Source organism: Drosophila gunungcola, unplaced genomic scaffold (assembly GCF_025200985.1).
Source record: "Drosophila gunungcola strain Sukarami unplaced genomic scaffold, Dgunungcola_SK_2 000001F, whole genome shotgun sequence".
Lineage (NCBI taxonomy): Eukaryota > Metazoa > Arthropoda > Insecta > Diptera > Drosophilidae > Drosophila > Drosophila gunungcola.
Window position 1 is genome coordinate 8,475,877 of NW_026453197.1, and position 20,120 is coordinate 8,495,996.

At 40.3% G+C, this 20,120-nt stretch overlaps 2 protein-coding genes across 2 annotated transcripts in view; one reads left to right on the forward strand and one right to left on the reverse strand.

The window, feature by feature from the left end:
• Positions 1-866: 866 nt before the first annotated feature.
• The window catches only part of LOC128261396 (uncharacterized), a 63,184-nt gene continuing 43,930 nt past the window's right edge, over positions 867-20,120 (reverse strand). Inside the window, exons 3-7 of the mRNA XM_052995076.1 lie at positions 4,177-4,388; positions 2,822-2,957; positions 2,489-2,745; positions 2,257-2,428; positions 867-1,504 (exon numbers count right to left, since the gene is read on the reverse strand). Of these exons, the coding sequence (XP_052851036.1) occupies positions 1,377-1,504; positions 2,257-2,428; positions 2,489-2,745; positions 2,822-2,957; positions 4,177-4,388 (905 nt within the window). The 3' untranslated portion in view covers positions 867-1,376. The remainder of the gene's footprint in view (positions 1,505-2,256; positions 2,429-2,488; positions 2,746-2,821; positions 2,958-4,176; positions 4,389-20,120) is intronic.
• On the forward strand, positions 14,041-16,798 carry LOC128263343 (uncharacterized; the record flags this gene model as incomplete). Its single annotated transcript, XM_052998367.1, is given in 4 exon segments — positions 14,041-14,110; positions 14,519-14,539; positions 14,542-14,766; positions 16,653-16,798. Coding segments are annotated over 4 exon segments (462 nt in total), but the record flags the coding sequence as incomplete, so codon positions are not given.

Consider the following 20,120-nt stretch of genomic DNA (forward strand, 5'->3'; position numbering starts at 1 on the left):
ACTTAAATTATAATCAGTATCATTTTTAGATAATCAATATCCATTAATCATTAATGGATTAATCTATTTTTATACTAGAAAGGTTGATGTTGGTTGAGTTTTAAAATTGTGTTGGGCCCAATAATAATATTAACATTTAAAATTGATTGACTTATTTTAAAGGTAAGTTAATCAAAATATTAAATGTACTTCAAAATAGGAAATTTAGGATGATTGTAATACTTCCAAGAATCCATGAACTTATTTCCGGAACACACTTGGCGTGCATGTGAGACCCGCACAGTGGCTGCCAGAAGCGCACTCACATGGACAATAAATTGTTGCAACAGTGCCCCGCCCACTGCCGCCTCCACATGCAGATCCTTCGCAAGGGGTCGGGATGCACAAGATGCATTCGAGTGCGAAATTGCAAGCAGCGGTGGGACGACCAGCCCTGAACCCACTGTGCACAGTGGGTGTTGTCAAATCCACATATACACTGCCGCTGTTTTTCATGTCACTCCGCCAATTGTAGCTCCCAAATTTCCTTCTCTGTCGCTGGCAGTGCATTGTTTTTGTCACGTAAATTACAAGTTTTTCATTTGCGTTGTGGCTGGCAAACTTGGCCCTTCATTTCGTTTCGTTTTATTCTGCCATATTTTACACTTTACCAGTGGGAGTCAAATATCAAAAATAAATGCTGCTAATGGTTTTCAGCCAGACGGCAAAACAATGAAAATCTTGGAAAGTTAGGCATCCGCAATAAGTTATTGTAATGAGTGTAAGGGTAAGATTTTGAGAGTCAAATAAAGATATACTTAAACTTTTAATACCTTACCTATTTTACCCATTGCCTTGTTATACACACATCGCATAAGTGATCAAATAAAACCATCTTTATTTGGCTTCCATCAATATTTCATACGCACACTTTTTAACTTAGGTTCGTACTAAAATTATCGCTATAGCTAAACATTTTAGTTGTACAGTTTTTCAAACAGACACAGACGAACAGAACAGTGAATCTGCCTAGAAACCACAATCTTAACAATAAATCCTCGACAAAACCCAACGAAAGCAAACATTTAGAATCCCGCTTAGAGAGTAGGTATATATATAGTTTTTGTGTGGTGAGTATGCGATGCCTATTTACACTTGACTTGGGGGGATAGAAATGCGTTTGTCTTTACAGTTACGTCCTTAAAATAGGTATAGGTATAGGTATAGGTATATGTGAGTAGGTATTTTCGGTATGCTGAGGACCTCCTTCACTGTTGATTTGCTATTCGATTCGCTAAATATGGGTTCCATAATTGTCGAGCCCGCGCAGGGGTTCTCCTCTCCTTCTGTCCAAAGTCCCGCCTGAAGTCCATCTCTCCTGCCAGGGGTTTGGCTTATCACCGCTCCGCCCTGTCGAAATCCAGGACCTCCAACAGGTTCCCCAAAGCCCAAACACTTGGCCGCAGGAGCAGAAGCAGAAGCACCAACGGGGTGGGATTCCAGGCAAATAGTCCGGCAGCGGTATCTGAAATAAAACAAAACAAAAGAAATTGGCTTAGATAAGGGGGCATCGGGGCATCGGGGCATCGGGGCAAGAGATTGAAATCCGCTTCGGGAAGGGCACCCGCCGGTCAAATTAATCTTTGAATTAATTGCTCCCAGCTTAGCGCAGAGCATTAATAAATCGCTGCCGGTCAAAGGGACCGCAACACACCAGGATACGAATCGGGCTAATAAGGTGCTCGGTCGGTCGGTCCTTTTTCGCTAACTTTGATTTAATGCCCCACAGTTTATCACTGTAATGGCGTGCGTGTTAATGTATCCCCTGTGCATATGTTTGGCTTGTAAAAACAATCATCCCAAGATCTGTAGAACCGGTTTTGTTTGGGTCAGTTGTCTGCCTTTTGGGGCGTGGCCATTGCCTATCTGTGGGCTAATTTTTAAACAGTAACTGCAGACAAGGCTCGCCTTCTAATGACCGGAAGTTAATCAAATGGAATATTGATTGGCTTGAAGCAAGCTTACGGGCATGGGTGTTTCAGAAAAATCACTGAATACTGTATTTTTACCTTAGACTTTATTTATACATATGTGTATTATTTCTTTTGTACTTCCTTTAGTTTCGTTTAATTACATTGTAACAACCCCTTTATATTTAAAATATTTTTAATGCAAAACCACTATGAAAAATTTTTCCGTTTTTAGATAACGAATACTTTTGACGTTTTTAAATCGATCCAGACTTAAATGTAGTCTTCCATTTGAACTAGTACTCACTTGCATGAATCAAATACAGTTCGTTATGCTCATCCACATCGCCGGCCTGATCGAAAGGATACATATTCATGTCGGGCGATCTGCCCGAGGCCATAATCCTGGGCTTATCCTCCTCGATCAGTTTCTCGCTCTCCTGGGCGTAAATTTCGTGTATTCGAGCCGAACATTTTAGCTGTGAAATCAATTTTAGCCTGTTTTAAAGCTCTGTACATTGAAAAGAATGCCAACTCACCTTCAAGCGACCCTTGATGAAGTGGTGCGTAGTCACCACGAAATTGATCTCCAGAACTGCTGACTCCAGATGTTCGGCCAAATGCCGCTGAACCTCGTAGATGCGGAGATAATTGGGAGGCACCTGGATGTCGTTGACCCACCAGGTGAGATTCGCCGCCGGCTTGGAGTAATCCGATGAGCAGTTGCCATTCACAACATCGCCCAGACGGTATCTCGAATGGATGCCCGTAATTATGGGTCGTTGAGTGGGCAATTCTGGGGCCAAAAACAAGGGGTAAGTTGGTGGTAATTGGATGGGGGGGGGGATGGGGACAAGCCCTTGATTACTCACCAACCACCTCCATGTCGGCAGCCACAATGGAAGTATCGAAGGTGGGTGCATCCGCGGACACTTCGCAGGCAAACTTGCCCGAAATTGAGGTGGGTACATTTCGCAACAGAACATGACTGGCATTCGATTGGGTAGTCTGTAAAAGGTTGAAAGTTTATGAAATTTCGGGCTATATAAATAAGGCTATTTACTTAAAAAATGATTTAAATTATAAGTTACAGTTCTTTTTTCTCTCTTTTTAATTATTGAACTGAACAAATAATACGAAATTCAATGAAGTAATTTCAAAAGTTTGGCATTCATTTTGCTGAACACTATTTCCATTAAATGCCGATAGGAAAGCAATCTTGATTTTCAATTAAATAGCCAATGGGTTTGAATCATTTCGATGAAATTATTGGTTGCAGTTGAACAACAAGAGCTATTGGCTTTCAGCGCTTACGTAAGTGCTTACATAAGATAGGCGTAACCTTCATTGCTGCACTTTGCCTCTTTTTTAATATACACTTTTTATTTCATGCGGTTTCGTGTCCTTTTGCAACGTCGCTTTTAATATCGAAATGTCAGCAAAAGTCAACAATAAGAGCGCAGCAAATGAAAAGTCAAAATTGTTAATTAAAACTTTTTAACATGCATAAAATAAACATGGATGCACACATGAACATCGAAAGCAGGTCGATTGTTTGCACAGGCCCGCTGCTGCAGTTGCTGCTGTCGTTAATGCCATCAGCAACATCACGGCAGCAACAGCAGCAACAGCAACAGCAGCAACAGCAACAGCAGCAACAGCAACAGCACGGCAGCAACAAAGAAGCCCATCAGCAGCACTTTGCCTTCAGTTATTTAAAGCAATTTACACTGGCAACTCTGTTGCTTTCACTTCGTTTCTTTTCCCCTGTCTTTGTTTTTCAGTTTCAATAAACGCCATCATCATCATCATTATCAACAGCCTTTGTATCATATGGCAAGTGTTGCCAACTTAGCCATTTGCTAGCCAAGTAGGTTTATTTTTAATATTATAAGTCATTTGGATTTTTACGATAAACACATCACTTCAAAACTTAAACAAGTAAACTGAAAATATTAGTTTTATTACAAAATTATGTTAAGTACAAAGTCGTAACCATTTAATTTTAAAAATGATTGCAACAAGACTATTTTGTTCTTCTTGTATGTTAATTGTATTTTAAAATGTAAATATTTGAAATTAAATTGCAGTTAAAAGTTTAAAGACTGACGAAAAAATTATAAAGAGAAACAATAAATTTCAAACACTAAGGCAGGAAATGTGTTTTTGTTCTCTGTCTACTTAATTTACAAGTTCTTAGCTAGTTAGTTGACAGCTCAACACTTACCTCGACATCGATTTCGTTCGTTTTGGTAAATATCTTCCAGGCCGGATTCTCCTTTGGCGTGTAGCGATAGAACTCCCGCCTGCCGCGGTACCACTTCACCGTGTACAGCGTGTCGTTCTCGATGTCATAATTGCAGATTAAGAGCGCATTATCGCCGCGCTTTACGGCGGACGGGATGCGAACGTTGACGTCGCGCAGTCCCACAGTGAGACCTGGAAAAAGAGGACGACACGGGAGCGGTGTAATGAGTTGTTGCCATGGGATCGGAGTGCGGAGGGCGGAGAACAGCAGCTCGGAGCGGCTTAAATATGACAAGTTATTGTGGCTTAATTATGATCCCCAGGAGGATTACACGGGATTTCATGCGCACGGCAGCAACTTAAACTGTGCCCCTACAAGGGGGCAAGCCATGGAATGTAAGCCCAAAAATAAACAAACTTTGAACAGTCGAATGGAACAACATAAAGTTATGAAAAGTTATTGCTAAACCAAGTAGCAATAAGCAATAAAACAATAAAAAAAATAAATATAAAAAAATTTTCACTGGCTCCTAAAAGTTTTTTATTCTAATAGAAGTACTCAAACGAATTGTGAAATTATTTTTTCGCACAGTGCACCGCATATCGTCAGCCATGAATAAAAAGTAGGTCACCGACCATGAAAACACCAAAAACCCACCAAAAAAACAAAAAAACCAAAAAAATAAACTCGACCATATCGATGGGCCGCGGGTGGGAAAGAGACAACCGGAAGAGCCGCACTCAAAAAGCTGATTATAAAATACCATTGTGCGATCAGCGGTTGGAGTGAAGTGCCCCAAGCTGTTCGCCTGCTCCAAATTATAAAAAGCTTCCTAGAAAAGTTAAAGTCGAAAGTGAACGCGTCAGATGGTTGGGGCTCACTCTCCTCGAGAGAGCCGTAAATCATAAAAGGGGCCCGGCCGTTCTTCTTTTCCAGCCACCAACAACGAACAAGTCTGCCATGTAGGAAATCGAGTTGGGGCAGCCGACCCGGGGCCCAGAAACTTTAGGTACACCCCTCTCTGTCAAAGGTTGCTGGGCAGCTGCCCGAGTTCAATGACCCCCTCATTGTCATCATCACAGATGACCGCACCGAATGAGTGGTTATTTATGGGTGCGTGGCTAGTGTTTGCTTATCTCATTTATTTTCAATTGGGAAAGTTTCTCTATTGTGCCGGCACCCTTTGAATTCATTATGTATGCGATGGACTCAGTTGTGATGGTTTTATGAGAGAATTGCCTGGATGAACTTCTAACTTGAGAGAATAGATAAAAATATTTCAACAAAAAAGTAATTATGTTATACAGAAATAATGCTACTATTTATTCGTAACTTTATTATTAGTAATTTAGGATATTATAGTAATAACCACAAACAAAATCAATGGTTAACATTTCATAAATAGATAGAGTTTCACAGCATTAAATATAAGTTACCATCAAAAATAATTATTTAACAAATAAAAAATAAGGTTAAAATTTAATAAATATGCTTGACCACAAAAATTAGCCCTTAATAAAAATGGAAATTCTAATTTAAAGCATGTATATGTACCACTAAATACTACTGCTAACTGAACAATAACCATATTAAAATGAAAGTTTATCCCATCCGGAAACTGTATATAAAATGCGAGTAAAACCGCATATGTAACGTTACAGAAACTATTTCTATAGCCAAAAACTACACATTTAATTTGATTTTTCAAAACTTTTATATAAAATGTAGGATGTCAAAACCAGTTCATTTTCGCCACTAGGATTCATTACTCGATATGCTGTTCCTAGGTGAGGTATCCTAAACTAGCTATTTATAAATTGTAACAAAAAAAAAACAAAAAAACAAAGCAGTAAACCGGTTTCTAGGGGCCCAACGTTGGGGTCTGTTTAAACAATTGCTTGTCTCCAGTTGGTAACTGAGTTCGTCGCCGGATCGCGGTTCGTTTCTGGTTAACCTTGAATACTAATTGTTGTTTCACGTTGATTTTAATGGCACTCGCTGCGTACGGAGCGCGTTGTCGTCGTTGTTTTCATATCAGCATAAAAATTTCATGCTGCCCGTATGCGCAGCTGCCTGTCATCGCTGGGCGCCGGATCGAAATAGTACGAAAAAACTAATCTCATCCGCCGGGCCGGCATTTCTAGCCGGCCGCCTGCCGCTGGCCAGCACAAATTTGCGTAAACAGAGCACTATTTGTTTTGCCGAATGGCGAGGGGCGCACTTTTCGGGACGGGGAACTGCGAGCGAACATCCACCGACAGACTATTTAGAAACCGTTGCTGTTCTATTTTGGCCAGGCCAACAGAAGAGGGCCAACAACGCTGCTGTTGCTGCTGCCAACTTGACGGCACACGTACTTAATTCAAGGAAACCTTGGGCTCGTCGTCTCGATCGAACTGGAAAACCTTGGAAAACCAGAAGCAGTGGGGTTCGGCGTGGAAAAAAATAAAAACAACTGCAAATCGCTCCAATAACAATGAATCGGCAAGGAGCCCATAAACACTGAAAGGGCACCTAGAATGGATAGCATAGAGTAGGTACCCATAATCAAAAACAATAAGTATTGTACTAACTGATAGATTAGGTAACTATAAATATAAATAGTCTGTATTGAACTAAATGAGGTTTTGATGGTTAAATGGGGTAAATATATGTTAAATATTTAAAAAACTATTCTAAATAGTTGTTAAACTTTAAATGATTCTATTGACAAACCCAAACAGTAATATGTTTCTATATTATTAACATAGAGATATCATATAGTATGTAAAAAAAGGTGAATGTAGATCCTCGTTCCCTTATGTTTAATACCTTAGCTTTTTAACAAAAGTAAAATAAACAGAGTCATGTGTAAGTTAGTCGTTAATTTCACGTTGCTATTTAAAGAAAAAAGAAAAGTGTATTTAAAGAAAAATACGAACGTTCATGTGTGGTGTGGGAAATGAGCAAATGGCACGTCTTATAGCCAATAATACCATTCCCAAAGGTAAAGTAAAGTGTAAAGTTCATCTGATTCCAAATAAAAACCCTTCGTTCGTTGAGATGCGCAGTTTTTTCCCATCCCTCTCTCTCTTTTCCCTAGAACCTGAAAGGCCCCAGATTCCTTTGCCATTTAAATACAGCATTAAGACCCGCATTACGACCGAGTTGCCCCGGACGCTTCTTCCACATCCTCCCTCCGTTCAGTCCCAAACCATTGTTTAAGTTTCGACACAAATAAAAACAACAAAACATAACGAAACCGAAAAGCCAGCAACAGGAAAACGAGGTCACCAGAAGCGAGCAGCCAACTGAAGTGCGAGCCACTTGGCATTATGTTGGCCTGTTACCCGCTGCCGCTATATTATCGATCATGTTTTGAAAGCGAAAGTGAAGGCGGCAGTCGGACAAACCCAACAAGCTCATCCGCCGACGCACAGTGTGATGATATTCCATTAAATACTAAAATGCGGCAAGTAATGGATAAAACTTAGGCTCATTAATAAAGAGAATATATGCCCATTTAAATAATGTTTTAAATTGACAATGTTTCTACCCAAAAAAAAAACATATTTATCAATTGTGGGTAGGCTCGAAAAATATAAATTAGAATGGAAATTAAATAAAAATATATTATTAATTACTTTCACAAATATGTATTATGATTATGATAATTGATAACTTAAGCATAAAATAAAACAAATATAAAAAGAATATATATTTTGAAAGACGATTTATATATTTATAATTATCTTAAGTTATTAATTTAAAAAAAAACTGTTAAATTCAACCAGTCAAGAGCTACAACGTTGCCCTTATTTTTTTTCGTAATCATAAGTTCACTGTGCGTCGCAGATACAGATACGGGTACAAACGCAGTGCGGACTCAGATACGGTTCGTCGGCTGAGGATGTCTGGTCGCCTGGTCGGCGAGCAAAGCCGGCTATCGATTTCTACATAAAAAACGAAAGTGAATTTCATCCGAGTGGGTCCGCTGTCCTCTGGTCGGTTGCTCTTCGCTTGACCCAGATTTTGGGCGCGTTCGCCGACCTCCGGAGCCCAAGGTTCAATGCCCCAAGGTGAGCGGCCGCCAACGGTGTCACGTTCAGGGCCCGTCCCTGACCCACCGGCACCACCAGCACCACCAGCACCACCGGAATCCACCAGCACCACCGATCGACGATTGAAAGAAAAATCAGACGCCTGTTGCGTCAACCAGGCGACCAGAAATTTCAACGAGCGACCCTAAAAGTGGTGCTTTCTTTTTTTTTGTGGGTCAACGAACCCGGGCTTCAAATTTTGGAGATCGTTGACCGCAGAGGTGGTGGGTGTGTGATAGAGACGGCGATCGGCGGATTGGCGGTGTGAGTGAGAAAGCAAGCAAATGGGTACACTGAAGTGCGAAAGGGAGGGTCAGTTGATAAGAGAAGGCAAGCTGCTCAAGTTTTTCGAGGCAGAGAAACGCTGACACACTTTTGACGACATCGGCAATCAAACGACAGTACGCACTCGATATGCTTAACTTAAGGCATATTTAAATTATATATATACCAATGTAAATCAATATTAAATCAGATAAGTTTTTTTTTAAATTGTTTAATAATTTAATAACATTGTTAGAGCCCTTTAGCTTAAGCTTAAAATATAAAAATAATTTGGTAACCAATTTAATCTAATTTATTTAAATTGAAAATGTTAACGTAACGTGTTCTTATTAATTTAATTGTTAATTCACTAGTTAATAAATTCACCATATAAAACTGTATCTGTAGTTCACTGCACTGAGTGAGAAGAAAACTTTGCATATAATTTTACCGAGAAACAAATTGTTCAATACATTACTTCATCTAAGCAACCGTCTGAATTTGTTCATATTTGTCGGCCATCAAACCGCGCAACCAAAAGCGAGAGCAGCGCTGGAAATGTTTATAAATTTTAGTGAGCGCCTCCCTCTTGCGGCATAAAACATTAATTTTTTTGTTAAATACGAAATTATAAACTTTTTGTAACAAGCGCACAGAAATCGTTTGAAAGTCGTTTGTCGAGTGCATCTGGCACGCTCCACTCGAGTGGATAAGTGCCAAGGTTGACTTGTGGGGGGAAACGCCCGTGTAATTGAGCAGCGTGACGTGGCGGGGAGCGGAGGCGCGGGGCGGGGCGGGGCGTTCCACAGTTGATAAGCTATGACACACACAGCTGGAACGAGATCCATGTGGGCACTACGAGCACTACAAAGTGGATCCGCCCCCAGCAGAGTTCCCGAGTGCGATCGTTTCTCCCGATTGAAATCCGCGGGAATCTCGGAAAACACTTTCCGTTTCGATTGCCACTCTTCCATGCTGACCATTTATCCAAAATCCCAGGCGTTCAGTGATCTAGTGGCAGCATTTACGGTTTGGATAAAAACTGATTTCTACTGTGCACTTGAAGAAAATATTCAGATAAGAACTTGAGACCTAAATGATGTGTAATTAATCCGTATGTGTACATTTTATCGAAGTTCTAATAATGTGAAATTAACTTAAATGTACAACTTTGTATATTTTAAGCCCTATTTGGTATCCAAATTAAAGTTTTCGTTTTGTGTTAAATATTCCAGTCAAATTTCTTTGTAAGTAAAATATTTAACAAAAACTGATTTCTTGGCAGAACTAACTGAACTGAACTGGAAACTATGTATATTCATATTACACAAATTTAAAATAGCATCAAAATTTGATATAAATTTGTATTTAATATTTTTGAAATAAATTTGTATCACTATTAATTAGCAAAAAAACGTAAGACTAATATTATTGTTAAAGCTGATTTAACTTTTTAAAACTAAAGCTAACTTCTATGTTTTCATAACTTTAAAATAAGTAAGTACATGAACTAGTTTTTCCCAGTGCACCTAATGTTTAAACAAATTAATCTAAAGCTCAGCGAGAGTGCCAATAAGCAAATTAAGTCCAATGCCAGACCCCAAAGATATACTAACCAAACAAATATATACTAAATATATGCATGTGTATATGTACACGTTTGCGCACAAAAAGCATTATCTGCACACACTCAAAAGCATATATAAATATATATATCCACACATATGCAAACGTATGTAGGTGGTGTGCGTTCACACAATTTGTCAGTTATCAGTAAAATGACAACAATACGCTCTTTGAACGCTGCTCGCCTATTCGAATTAGTACAAAATAATACCGTATTTCCTAGAAGTTTACGGATTCACAGTTACGCCGTAATTGTCACTGTGAGAGTAACAGAGATGGCATTAAGTGCAGAGAGCAACAACAAAAGGGCAATTTAGTACGCCTTTCGTTCAGTACAAATTTATGGGGGGAAAAAATGAGCGAGCGAGCGTATAACTCATACGCTCCGTTTTCTCGATCATAAACATGTGCCTTCAACAAGTGTTTTTTTTTTGTGCCGCTGAGTATAAATGTTTTTATTTTGTTTATATAAAAATTTAACAACAATTCGAGTGAAAAAGTTTAAAACATTTTAAATAGTTTGCTAACGGAGCAGGCGACCAGCATATCGAAATAGCTGACGGTTGCACCGAAAAAGCCACCCGGTCAACGAATTGAATTTCACATTCTGGTGGCCGTTGGGTTTCGGTTTTTTTTTCGGTAAAAGTTGCTCGTCACCACCGCCGAGAACTCAACAAAAGCTAGAAGTGATAAGCAAGCGATCGTGGGGCTATCGTTTGCCTCCATTTTTGTATGCGCCCGATTTTTCAACCGATTTCCAACCGATTCCCACCCGCCTTTGGCCCGATTCCCAGCCCGCTATTGGCCCGATTCCTATAGTGCCGGCGTTTATTTATATATGATAATGGTGGGGGAAGATCAAGACAAGGTTCTAGAAAATTAATCTAATGTTTAGAGACCATCATTTTGAGATAAAAAGTTCAATTTAAAGTTTAAGCTGTTGTCAAGGCTATTAACACCATGAAAATATATATTCTAAGCTAAATTAAACCTAATATGCTTTGGAAAAAGTTATAGTTTTAGATTCAATTATTATCATACTGATATAATTCATAATTTACTTATACCTGGTTAGTTTTGGTCTTATTATATTTTGCTGGTATACAAATTAAAATTCGCCCGCATTGTAGTGAAATAACAGCCTGTGCGTGGAATGCTGTGGCTGGTTAAAGTAAAGCACATTGACCGGAATAACTTGGTTGACAGCCGCCGCTGGCATCTCGACTTTCCACGTTATTTTCGCAAAAATCACGTGTAAGCCGAACGAGCCTGCAGCCTGTGCCGTCGACAAAGGTGAGACACCTCCTCCGTCAGGTGCCCTCGTCATCCGCATTGCTCGAGGGCTACTTTACACGGTGTCAGGTGGGCTGATTTTGATTCCGGGTCCAGGTCCTGCTGCCTGTTGCACTTTTTGCACATAATCACGTCACATAAACGGACGACAGGCAGGGCAGGATATGAACAACAAAGTGCCGCTCCCTTTCATCCAGGCGACATGTGACGCTTGGCTTTAGATGGCCGCAAAAATAAAAATAAAATGGCAAAAAGGAAAATGGAAAGGGAAAGGGAAAAGGATGGGAAAGACAGGGCAAAGAGTCCTGGGACCTTCCAACTTATTTCTCGCCGGGCTTTTCGCTTTATGTTTATGTTGTGTGTTGTGGGCTGTGACGTTGGCCACTGACACTTTGCTCCTGCTGCTGACTCCTGCTGCCTCCATTCCGGGCTCAGCTTTTCCGGCTCCTGTCGCCTGTCTCGTACTTTTCACAAGCGGATGCGACCGGGACACCTGGACACGCTGGGTGTTAAAATAACAGGCACCGAACATATTGACTTTTAAAATAAGCATTATGGCGGTAAATTTTTATGAAGCCACCATCCTCTGGGTGGGATTCTTTGGATCCCGACACTGTGTGCGCCGGACAGCTGAGTGATTTATATATATTGTTTAATATTATTATGGCTGGCAGGTGGCCATTCAGCTTTCAGCTTTCTGCTTCCATCTCTGGGCTTTCGCCTTGGAACTGTTCCGGCCGACGGATGTGCAAAATGCGAGAAATTGAGCACATTACAAGCTCCGACTACGACTCGTGTCCATGTCGATGTCGATGTCGATGTCCAGGTTCAGCTCCTTGTCCTTGTCCATGTCCATGTCCACGTGTGGTTGGTAATAATTGTTAAAGTGTGCGGTTGGTTGGGAAGGATGCGAGGCGAGGCGATGCGAGGCGAATGATGAAGTGATGGTCCTCGGCAGGGAAAGTTTTTTCTTGTAGCTGTCAAGCTCGAGAGGATTGCGTTTGGAAGCCTCGAGAGCAGTTAATGGTAATTGCAATTATCCAGCGAGCTTTATTGGTTAATGAACGAGCACCGGCCTAATGCCCTCGGGCTGGGCAGATGATAATGTTTCCATCAGCAGATTGCCCATCTGTAGGCACAGGCAATAATCTAAGACGAGTACCAAAAACACAGGCAGAATGGTACTTCTGAATTCTTTATATTAATCTCCTTGGGCTTTACCAATCAATTAAGCAAATGAAAACGAGACAGACAAATTATTTACCAAAATCAGGTAAATCCTAAGGGTTACAAAATTTAAAAGAGGTTATTCAATAAATAAAAAGAAAAGTATAATTAAATGCAAGCACTTTGAAATATTAAACAATACAGCCAATTAAATTTTATATTTTTTTTAAATTTTATAGTATTCAATATAACATATAAAATAAAAACATATAGTTTTCACCAATTTACTTCAATTGTTTAAGAATAAAATGCTGTAATATATTCCACTACTTGAAGTCAAAAGCAAATTTACATGCGTATGAATTAAACGAAGGGCTTAAACTGAAATTCGCTACTAAAAAGTTTATTAATGCGTTGGCCAGAACATGGGGGAAATCAATTAATAAATAAGTAAATGTGCCCACAATTAATTTCCATTTTGCGACACGCCCTCATCGTTTTCCCGACCGATTGATTGCATTTTAAATGTGTTTGTTCAGCAGCAAAGGGAAAAATTTTGCACGCGGCCAAAGAGTATGCCACATTTAATGCATCCACTTTTTGCTCGCTACTTTTTCCAGGATCTGAAAGTTTTTCAAACGCATAACTGCTGTGTGTTTGGGCGTGTCCTGGCAGATCATTTGGGTAATTATCGTCGGAAAAAAAACGCTTCGGCAAAGAGGGCTTAACCATCAATTCGAGTTGCGCAACCGGAACGGCGGTATAATGTTGTAAGAGGATTAACAATGCGTTTCAGCAATTAAAACTGGTAAATAAATCGATAAAAAATCATAATGCTTAAAAGAAAGAGCGATTTTAATGGTTAAATTAGGTGGGTTTTTGTCCATTTATGAAATGCATCCATTGACGTTTAAGCTTTTGAGTTTAAATGGCCAATTTTAGTTAGATTATAAGGGACTGGTTTTTTTGTTCATTCATTTTTCAAAGAGAACAAATTTATCAGGGATTAAAATTGACAGAAATTTAAGTAATTTGTCAACAACCATAATTTGTGTGACTCAAAGGCTGTTTTTTTAAACCACTGAAATACCTTAAACTATCCTAAGCCCTAAGTAAATCTAGTTGCAATTGACTTGTTTTTGCCAATTATTTAGCCAAAGTTAAATATATTTAATGACTTAACAGAAATTATCAAAGAAGACATTGCTCAGGCGATTCGAAACCATAGCGGAAGTCGCTCCGCCAAGCAAACCACAATGTGTAATTGAGGGCTTGTGGTGGCTGGTTGTCGGTTTTAGGTCGGCTTCTGCGCCAATTAGAATCCAGGAGCGGTGAGGTGAGCTGTTTCAAAGGAGTAGTAGTAGGCCTCACCTCACCGCTCGACCCTCGGCTTTGAAACTCGATTCGAAAATTGAAATTCAAGTATCAAAAAGAACACCAGCCGCTCGACCCAATTAAACAAGCACTTTGAAACTTTGCACGTGGTGAGTAATGAACGTGACTGTTCATAGGAATACTACTATTTTATTAAGAGGGTGGCAGAGTGTCAAAAGACACACATACACTGTTTGTTTTTTGTGGAAGAAACTCACGGAAACAGGAAACCGTTTTGGCAATGATTGCCAAACAGTGATAGCAGTTCATAAAACATAAATAAGCTGAAATTTAGTTCTGGGAAAATCCAAATTAAAAATCTACCAAAAATGGTTTATTAACTGTAAGATTTTTTGATTAACATTAACTCGATTAAAAATAATATTCTACTTTAATCTGAAATGATCATTGCATTTATTTAACAATTTATTCACCTTTTGATTTCTAAGTTAAGGTTTTATTATGCCATGTCAATATAAATTTTGACTAAAATAATATATGATTTTTGTCTTTTACAGTTCTCGGCAAGGCCTTCTCCTATTCGGCACCCCTCCCCTCTGCCCGCTCCACCAGGCGAGTGTCTTGACCCAGCTCCATTGCCAATCTTTGGGCATTTGCTCGATCTGCAGCCTGTGCTCCTTTTCCGGGATCGCTGGATCATGTGGGAGTCCGTCCTATTCGTGTTGCGGCAATTCTACAGTTTCGTCTGCCCCATGCAGATCTTCTACGAAATCGACGAAACCGAGCAGTTGGGGAACCGAGAGGAGTGGGATATCTGGTCGGAATTCTAGGAGTCGAAGGCATGACAACCCAGGCAATTGATTAATGGCGGGTGGCAATAAAGAGATCTCTCGCTTTTCCGCCTGAGTCACCCTGGTTACTCGACTCCGATTCGCACATAATTTTCGCATAAATTGTCAAATAATTTAAAGCCCTGCCATTGAGCAGGAGTCAAGGTAACCTAAGCCGTCGGATGAAATTTATTGCTCCAGCTTGGGCGGGGGAAATGGTGTCTGCTATCAGGCATCATTGAGTGTCGTTGAAATGCCAGTAATTGCGTATTAAAATTATACACCAGGGACCATTTGTTTAATGAAATGTATCCGTGTCTGTGAGCTAATTAGGTTGTCGTTTGCCTGGTATTTATGCAAAGTAATTGAAGAACTACAGGGGGGAGTGCCCTGGGGGAAGGTGAATAGTCCCTTTGAGCAGGACATTCATTTTCCACTCGAAAGAAAATCTTTAATCAGCACAGAACTCTGGATGCACTGTCACCTCGCATTGGTCCAACCACTTCCCTACTTTGCAATTCAAATGTGGTTGCTTTGGCCCACCTTTGACCCCCATTTCGAGCTTCAACTCCAGCCAAGGCATTTCAATAAGCCGGTCCAAGTTGCAGGCCCAGCCGTCAATCTGCCGACTCGTAGGCAATTTGTTTAGCTTGTCGAAGAAACACCCACACGTCGCGTCGACCAACTTATTTCCAACTGAGTTGACATCTTTCCCGCCCATTTTCCCACTGCCAGTCTTTTCTCGACGCCCCAGCAGTTGACACAATTTGACTTTTGGCATCCAAACGTTCGAACAACGCCCTGAACTCTTGAACTAATCTATTTGTGTTTGTTTAGCCTGACATTGTGTTGTTGTGTCCTCGTGTGTGTTGTGTTTCCCCCACGACAGGTGCAAAATTGGGAATGCAGGTCGTCGAGGTTCCGACTCCTTTCTGCCCTTGATGGCTTCTTTAGTGCCACAATTTACTTAGAGAAATTCAAGTGGATAACATAGCAACTTTCGTATTTGCAGAAATTTCACTGAAATTAACTGCGATTTTAATTTTGTTCACTAAAGAAAGAAAATAATAACAGTTTCTGATAATATGCGGCCCACTAAACCACATTAAATATTTTTTAATAATTTTCTTTATTTATTCACTAAATTTTTTAATAAACTTACTCAATTAACTTCTTCTCGGAATGGCTTCTCCTTGAGTGTTTAAGATACTTTGAGCAATGGTCCTGTGTAGTGGCTGTGGCACTCAGATTATAGCAATTGCATTAACGACAGAGATATGGCATTGCTTTGCCAATTATGGGGCTATTTGAGTGGCCGCCCGCCTGCTGTCATTAATACCGCAAATTAGCCCGGAAAGTGGAAGTAACCAAGGAGGAGAGGCGGTGGGCCGAGCTCAACTAATAACTTCTAGTTGCGTGAACAGCCCGTAAACCAATTCCCCTCGACTGTGCTTTCATTAGCGCTGCCTCAATGGCCAAGGCCCCCTGATTTCCAGGATTCGTCCTTGGCTCAGGCCAAACGATTATTGGCTTGCGTTTGTGCGTGTGAGTGTGTGTGAGTGTGTGTGAGGGTGGGGTCCTGCTAAATCCCTTTTCGAGTTAAAGCCCCCACCCCACTGATTGCCAGATTTGTTAATTATGCACGTTATAATTAATGTTCGCTATCCTGGACTGACCTGACTATCCACCCCGACCAACCAACCCACTCACACTTGCCGGCTAATTGTCAATAAATTTGCCAGCTCAAAATATCATTGCCCAGCCCCAGATCCAGTCCGCCCCCCGCGATGCTCCCTGATGTCATGTTGGCTGTCAGTTGTGCTTAATGCTTAAATGAAATCTAATCACGTTCTAATTTCAGTTAAGTGTGACAGCGAATGGAGCGAGCCGCTCTTTGGAGCCCCCAATCCCTCATCCTCATCCTCAGCCTCATCCTCATCTTTGATCCCCGACCCGACCCGCTCGTTTCCGTTTCTCGTCTCCTTGTATTTCATTTCCGCCATTTAAGTGGGCCACTCCCACTTCGTCTGCTGTATTATTCTTTTTGGCCAAGTGCCAGTCGGCAAAATTTGCATTCAATGAAGGCGACTGACCTGCAGTCGGAGGGGGATATTTTAAGGACGTTTTAAGGATGTTAAGGAGCGCTAAAACTTTGATGAGCTCGATTTATGGCGAAGCATAAGTTTGGTAGTCAGAAGGACAATTTCGAACCCTGATTACTTGTACATTGAGTGACTTAATAAATCTATAAAAATACGCTTGCAATTTTTAAAAATATATATCACCTCTAGCATTTATTTATATAGATTTTTAAATTCTTTTTTTTGTATGTTATATTAATGTTAGTTATTGAATTGCAAAGCCTAAAAGGGCATTCTCTTATTTATCTTATGATTCAAGTATTCTGTTTACATGCTTATTGGATCATTTTAACTTACTAATGAACAGTAATGAACAGAGTTGTGCATTTTTCCGCGTCTGGCGGAAAAGTTCCTTTAAATTGCGAAACTGGCGTTAAATCTCTCATGACCGCATCTACCATCACTGCATGTTTCATAACTTTTCATTTGAAAATGATGCTGGAGGGGCTGGGAAACTATTTCGTTTTCAAATTAGCAAACGGTTTTCCCTTCGAAAATCTAGTTAATTAGCGCTCAACAACAAACAACTGGGAGAGAAACAGCAACAGCAATAGCATCATCACTATCATCATCATCATCAACATCATGGCTGTGAGCAGTCGGCAGTCGCACAACTTTTTTTTGGCGCAAAATAGTTGAAAAACTGAGCGGAGGGTTGCCACGCCCCCTGGCCTGAAAACCACCCAGCCACCCACTGGGCCCCGAAAAGTATGCAGTGGAAAAGTGCTCGTGAATTAAGCAATTAGCCCAGTCGAAGTAAAAGAAGAAATAAAAGCAGGGAATTGCGAATAAGCCGACATCCCAAGTTGCCTATATTGTTGCACAAATCTGACGCCGACCCGCTGCTAATTGACCAATATTCCCGTCTTCGCATCATAGCCATCATCCCGGGGTCTTGACTTTGCCTTTGGTTTCAATATCGGTTGGCCACTGGCACTGGCATGGTAATTGCAATCGCTGGCATTCCACTTCCTCCCCGAGAAACCAGACGTTGCGAGGACACAGCATAAATACAGCCAATAAATTGAATTTATTTCAGCCAGCTACCAATTCCAATTTTGAGCATTAGCTCCCCTTTCATTGGGTTTCTTGAAAAAAGAGAGTGGTGACATCTTTGTGGACTCGAAGAAATAATATTTTATAAAATTATAAAAATAATAGAACAATTCTGAATTATTTTATATAAGGGTGCTTTAAGTCTAACTAATCTATTTATCTATCTATCTAACTAATTTAGAAAATTCAATAAGGTAATCTATCAGTAAGTTATGAAATAAATCTTGTTTTTGTCAAAACATATTTTTTTAAATATCTATAGGGTATTTTAATTTATAAATCTGAACTTACTAATGAAATTTGAAATGAAATTTTTTTAGTTTGACATCTTAAATATTTTTCTGCAATTATGATTAAAAATTTTATATAAAATTGGGCAATTTCCTAGCCAAAGAGTATCTTCCCTTCGAATTGACACGCACTTGCTGGCGTCTTCTCTTCTGTAGCCTGCTTTTTGGCACATTGCTTATTGATTATTTTTACTAATTTATGTGCTAATAAAATTGTCAATTTGTATGCGTGCAGCGGCGGTTCGCATTGAAGCGGATTCTGTTCCTGCGAGTGGCTGTCTGTGGATGTCCTGGCGAAGGAAGGAGACGCGGCTGACAAAACCATTAGACTTAAGTGTCTCCTGCTGGCCAGCGGCTGTCTCCCTCTAATGCTGCCTCCCTCTAAGACCGTCGCCCTGTCTCTTTCTCAGAGGGCAGAGTGCCAAAGGTTCCTACAAATGACGCTGCAGGACATTTCTGGTAACGATTTTTCCGTCGAAAGCCAGCCAGCCAACCAGCTTTGTCTTCAGTTTCACGTTTTCGCCGGGAGAAATCTGACCCATTCTCTGGCCAAACCGGAGTTTCCAACTGGCTTATTATGCCGCATTTGAGTTTAAATACGGCCGCAAGGATTTCGCCGATTGCCTTGGGGCTATTGATAATCTCTCGCTCAGTATTTATGCAAATATTCTGGAGAATTATGGCAAGTTTGGGAATTGAATATCAAATGAAGTGCGTTGGGGTAAGCCTTAAGCGCAGGTTGTCAATTGGGAGTTCCAATTTTAATTTAATTTCAACGAAACTTATTAAAGAATTTATGTTATTTGGAAAGCATTGATAATCGAATTTTTGTGCTTAGTCACCTGTTCAGTAATGTGGCATTGTTTATGTTCCGGTTTATTTAAAAAGCACTATAAATTTTATTTTCTTGGCAAGAACTGAGGAACGTAATCAAATGGAGAAGCTCTAAAAAAGACTTGGTTTGACACATAAAATATAATTTAATAAACAGCTATTAATGTTCGCACCGTTGGCATTTTAGTTATAGCAATATATATTTTCCATTTTTTTACGAAGGACTTAATTTCGTTTATATTGAAAACCAGTAGAGTGATAGTTATTTTTGGCTAATGGCTAGAACTCGACTTATAATGAAAGACAAACTTTTAACCGGCAAGTAAAGACACCTCAATTGCTACTAAACTCAGACAGGTTTAATGTATTTTCTAGGATAGCAGTTGCATCACCAGAACCTGTTATGTGCCCTTGTTCTCCGCCATAAACAATATTTTCGCACACTTCCCCAAGGCACTTCCCCCACTTCCACTTAGCTACCTTTCTGGCCTTCAAAAGGAGTAGCTTTTACACCAATGGTGCCATTCGAAGGGCGGTAAATAGGGGGGATGCTTGAGCAAACCACTTGATGATGAAGACATTTTGCCAGCTAAAAAATCCTATTTACAACATAATTTTCGCTTAAAATGGAGGGAAAGGCGGAAGGCTGGAAAGGGTGGACCCGGGGAAGTAATCCCCATTCAAAGTGCCGCCACTCAAGTGCCACTTTGCCGTAGTTGTGCCACGACTGGCTACTGCTGAAAAATGGGACAATTTCATGCCCTTTAATGGCAAACTTTTAGTGGTCAATGCAATGGCTGCCGCAATAACATCATCAGGAGCGGGAGACCATTACCGAAGGCCTCCATAAAGAAAAGGCCAACTGACCCAGCAAACTTCGCGCCTGAAACTCCCTTCGCCCTCTTAAATTATGTAAAAATATAATTCTGTTCAAAAAAAAAAAAAAATAAAATAAGAAGGCATTTGGCAGCATGATGGGGGAACGACGGAAAGGAAGGTGCAAATTGT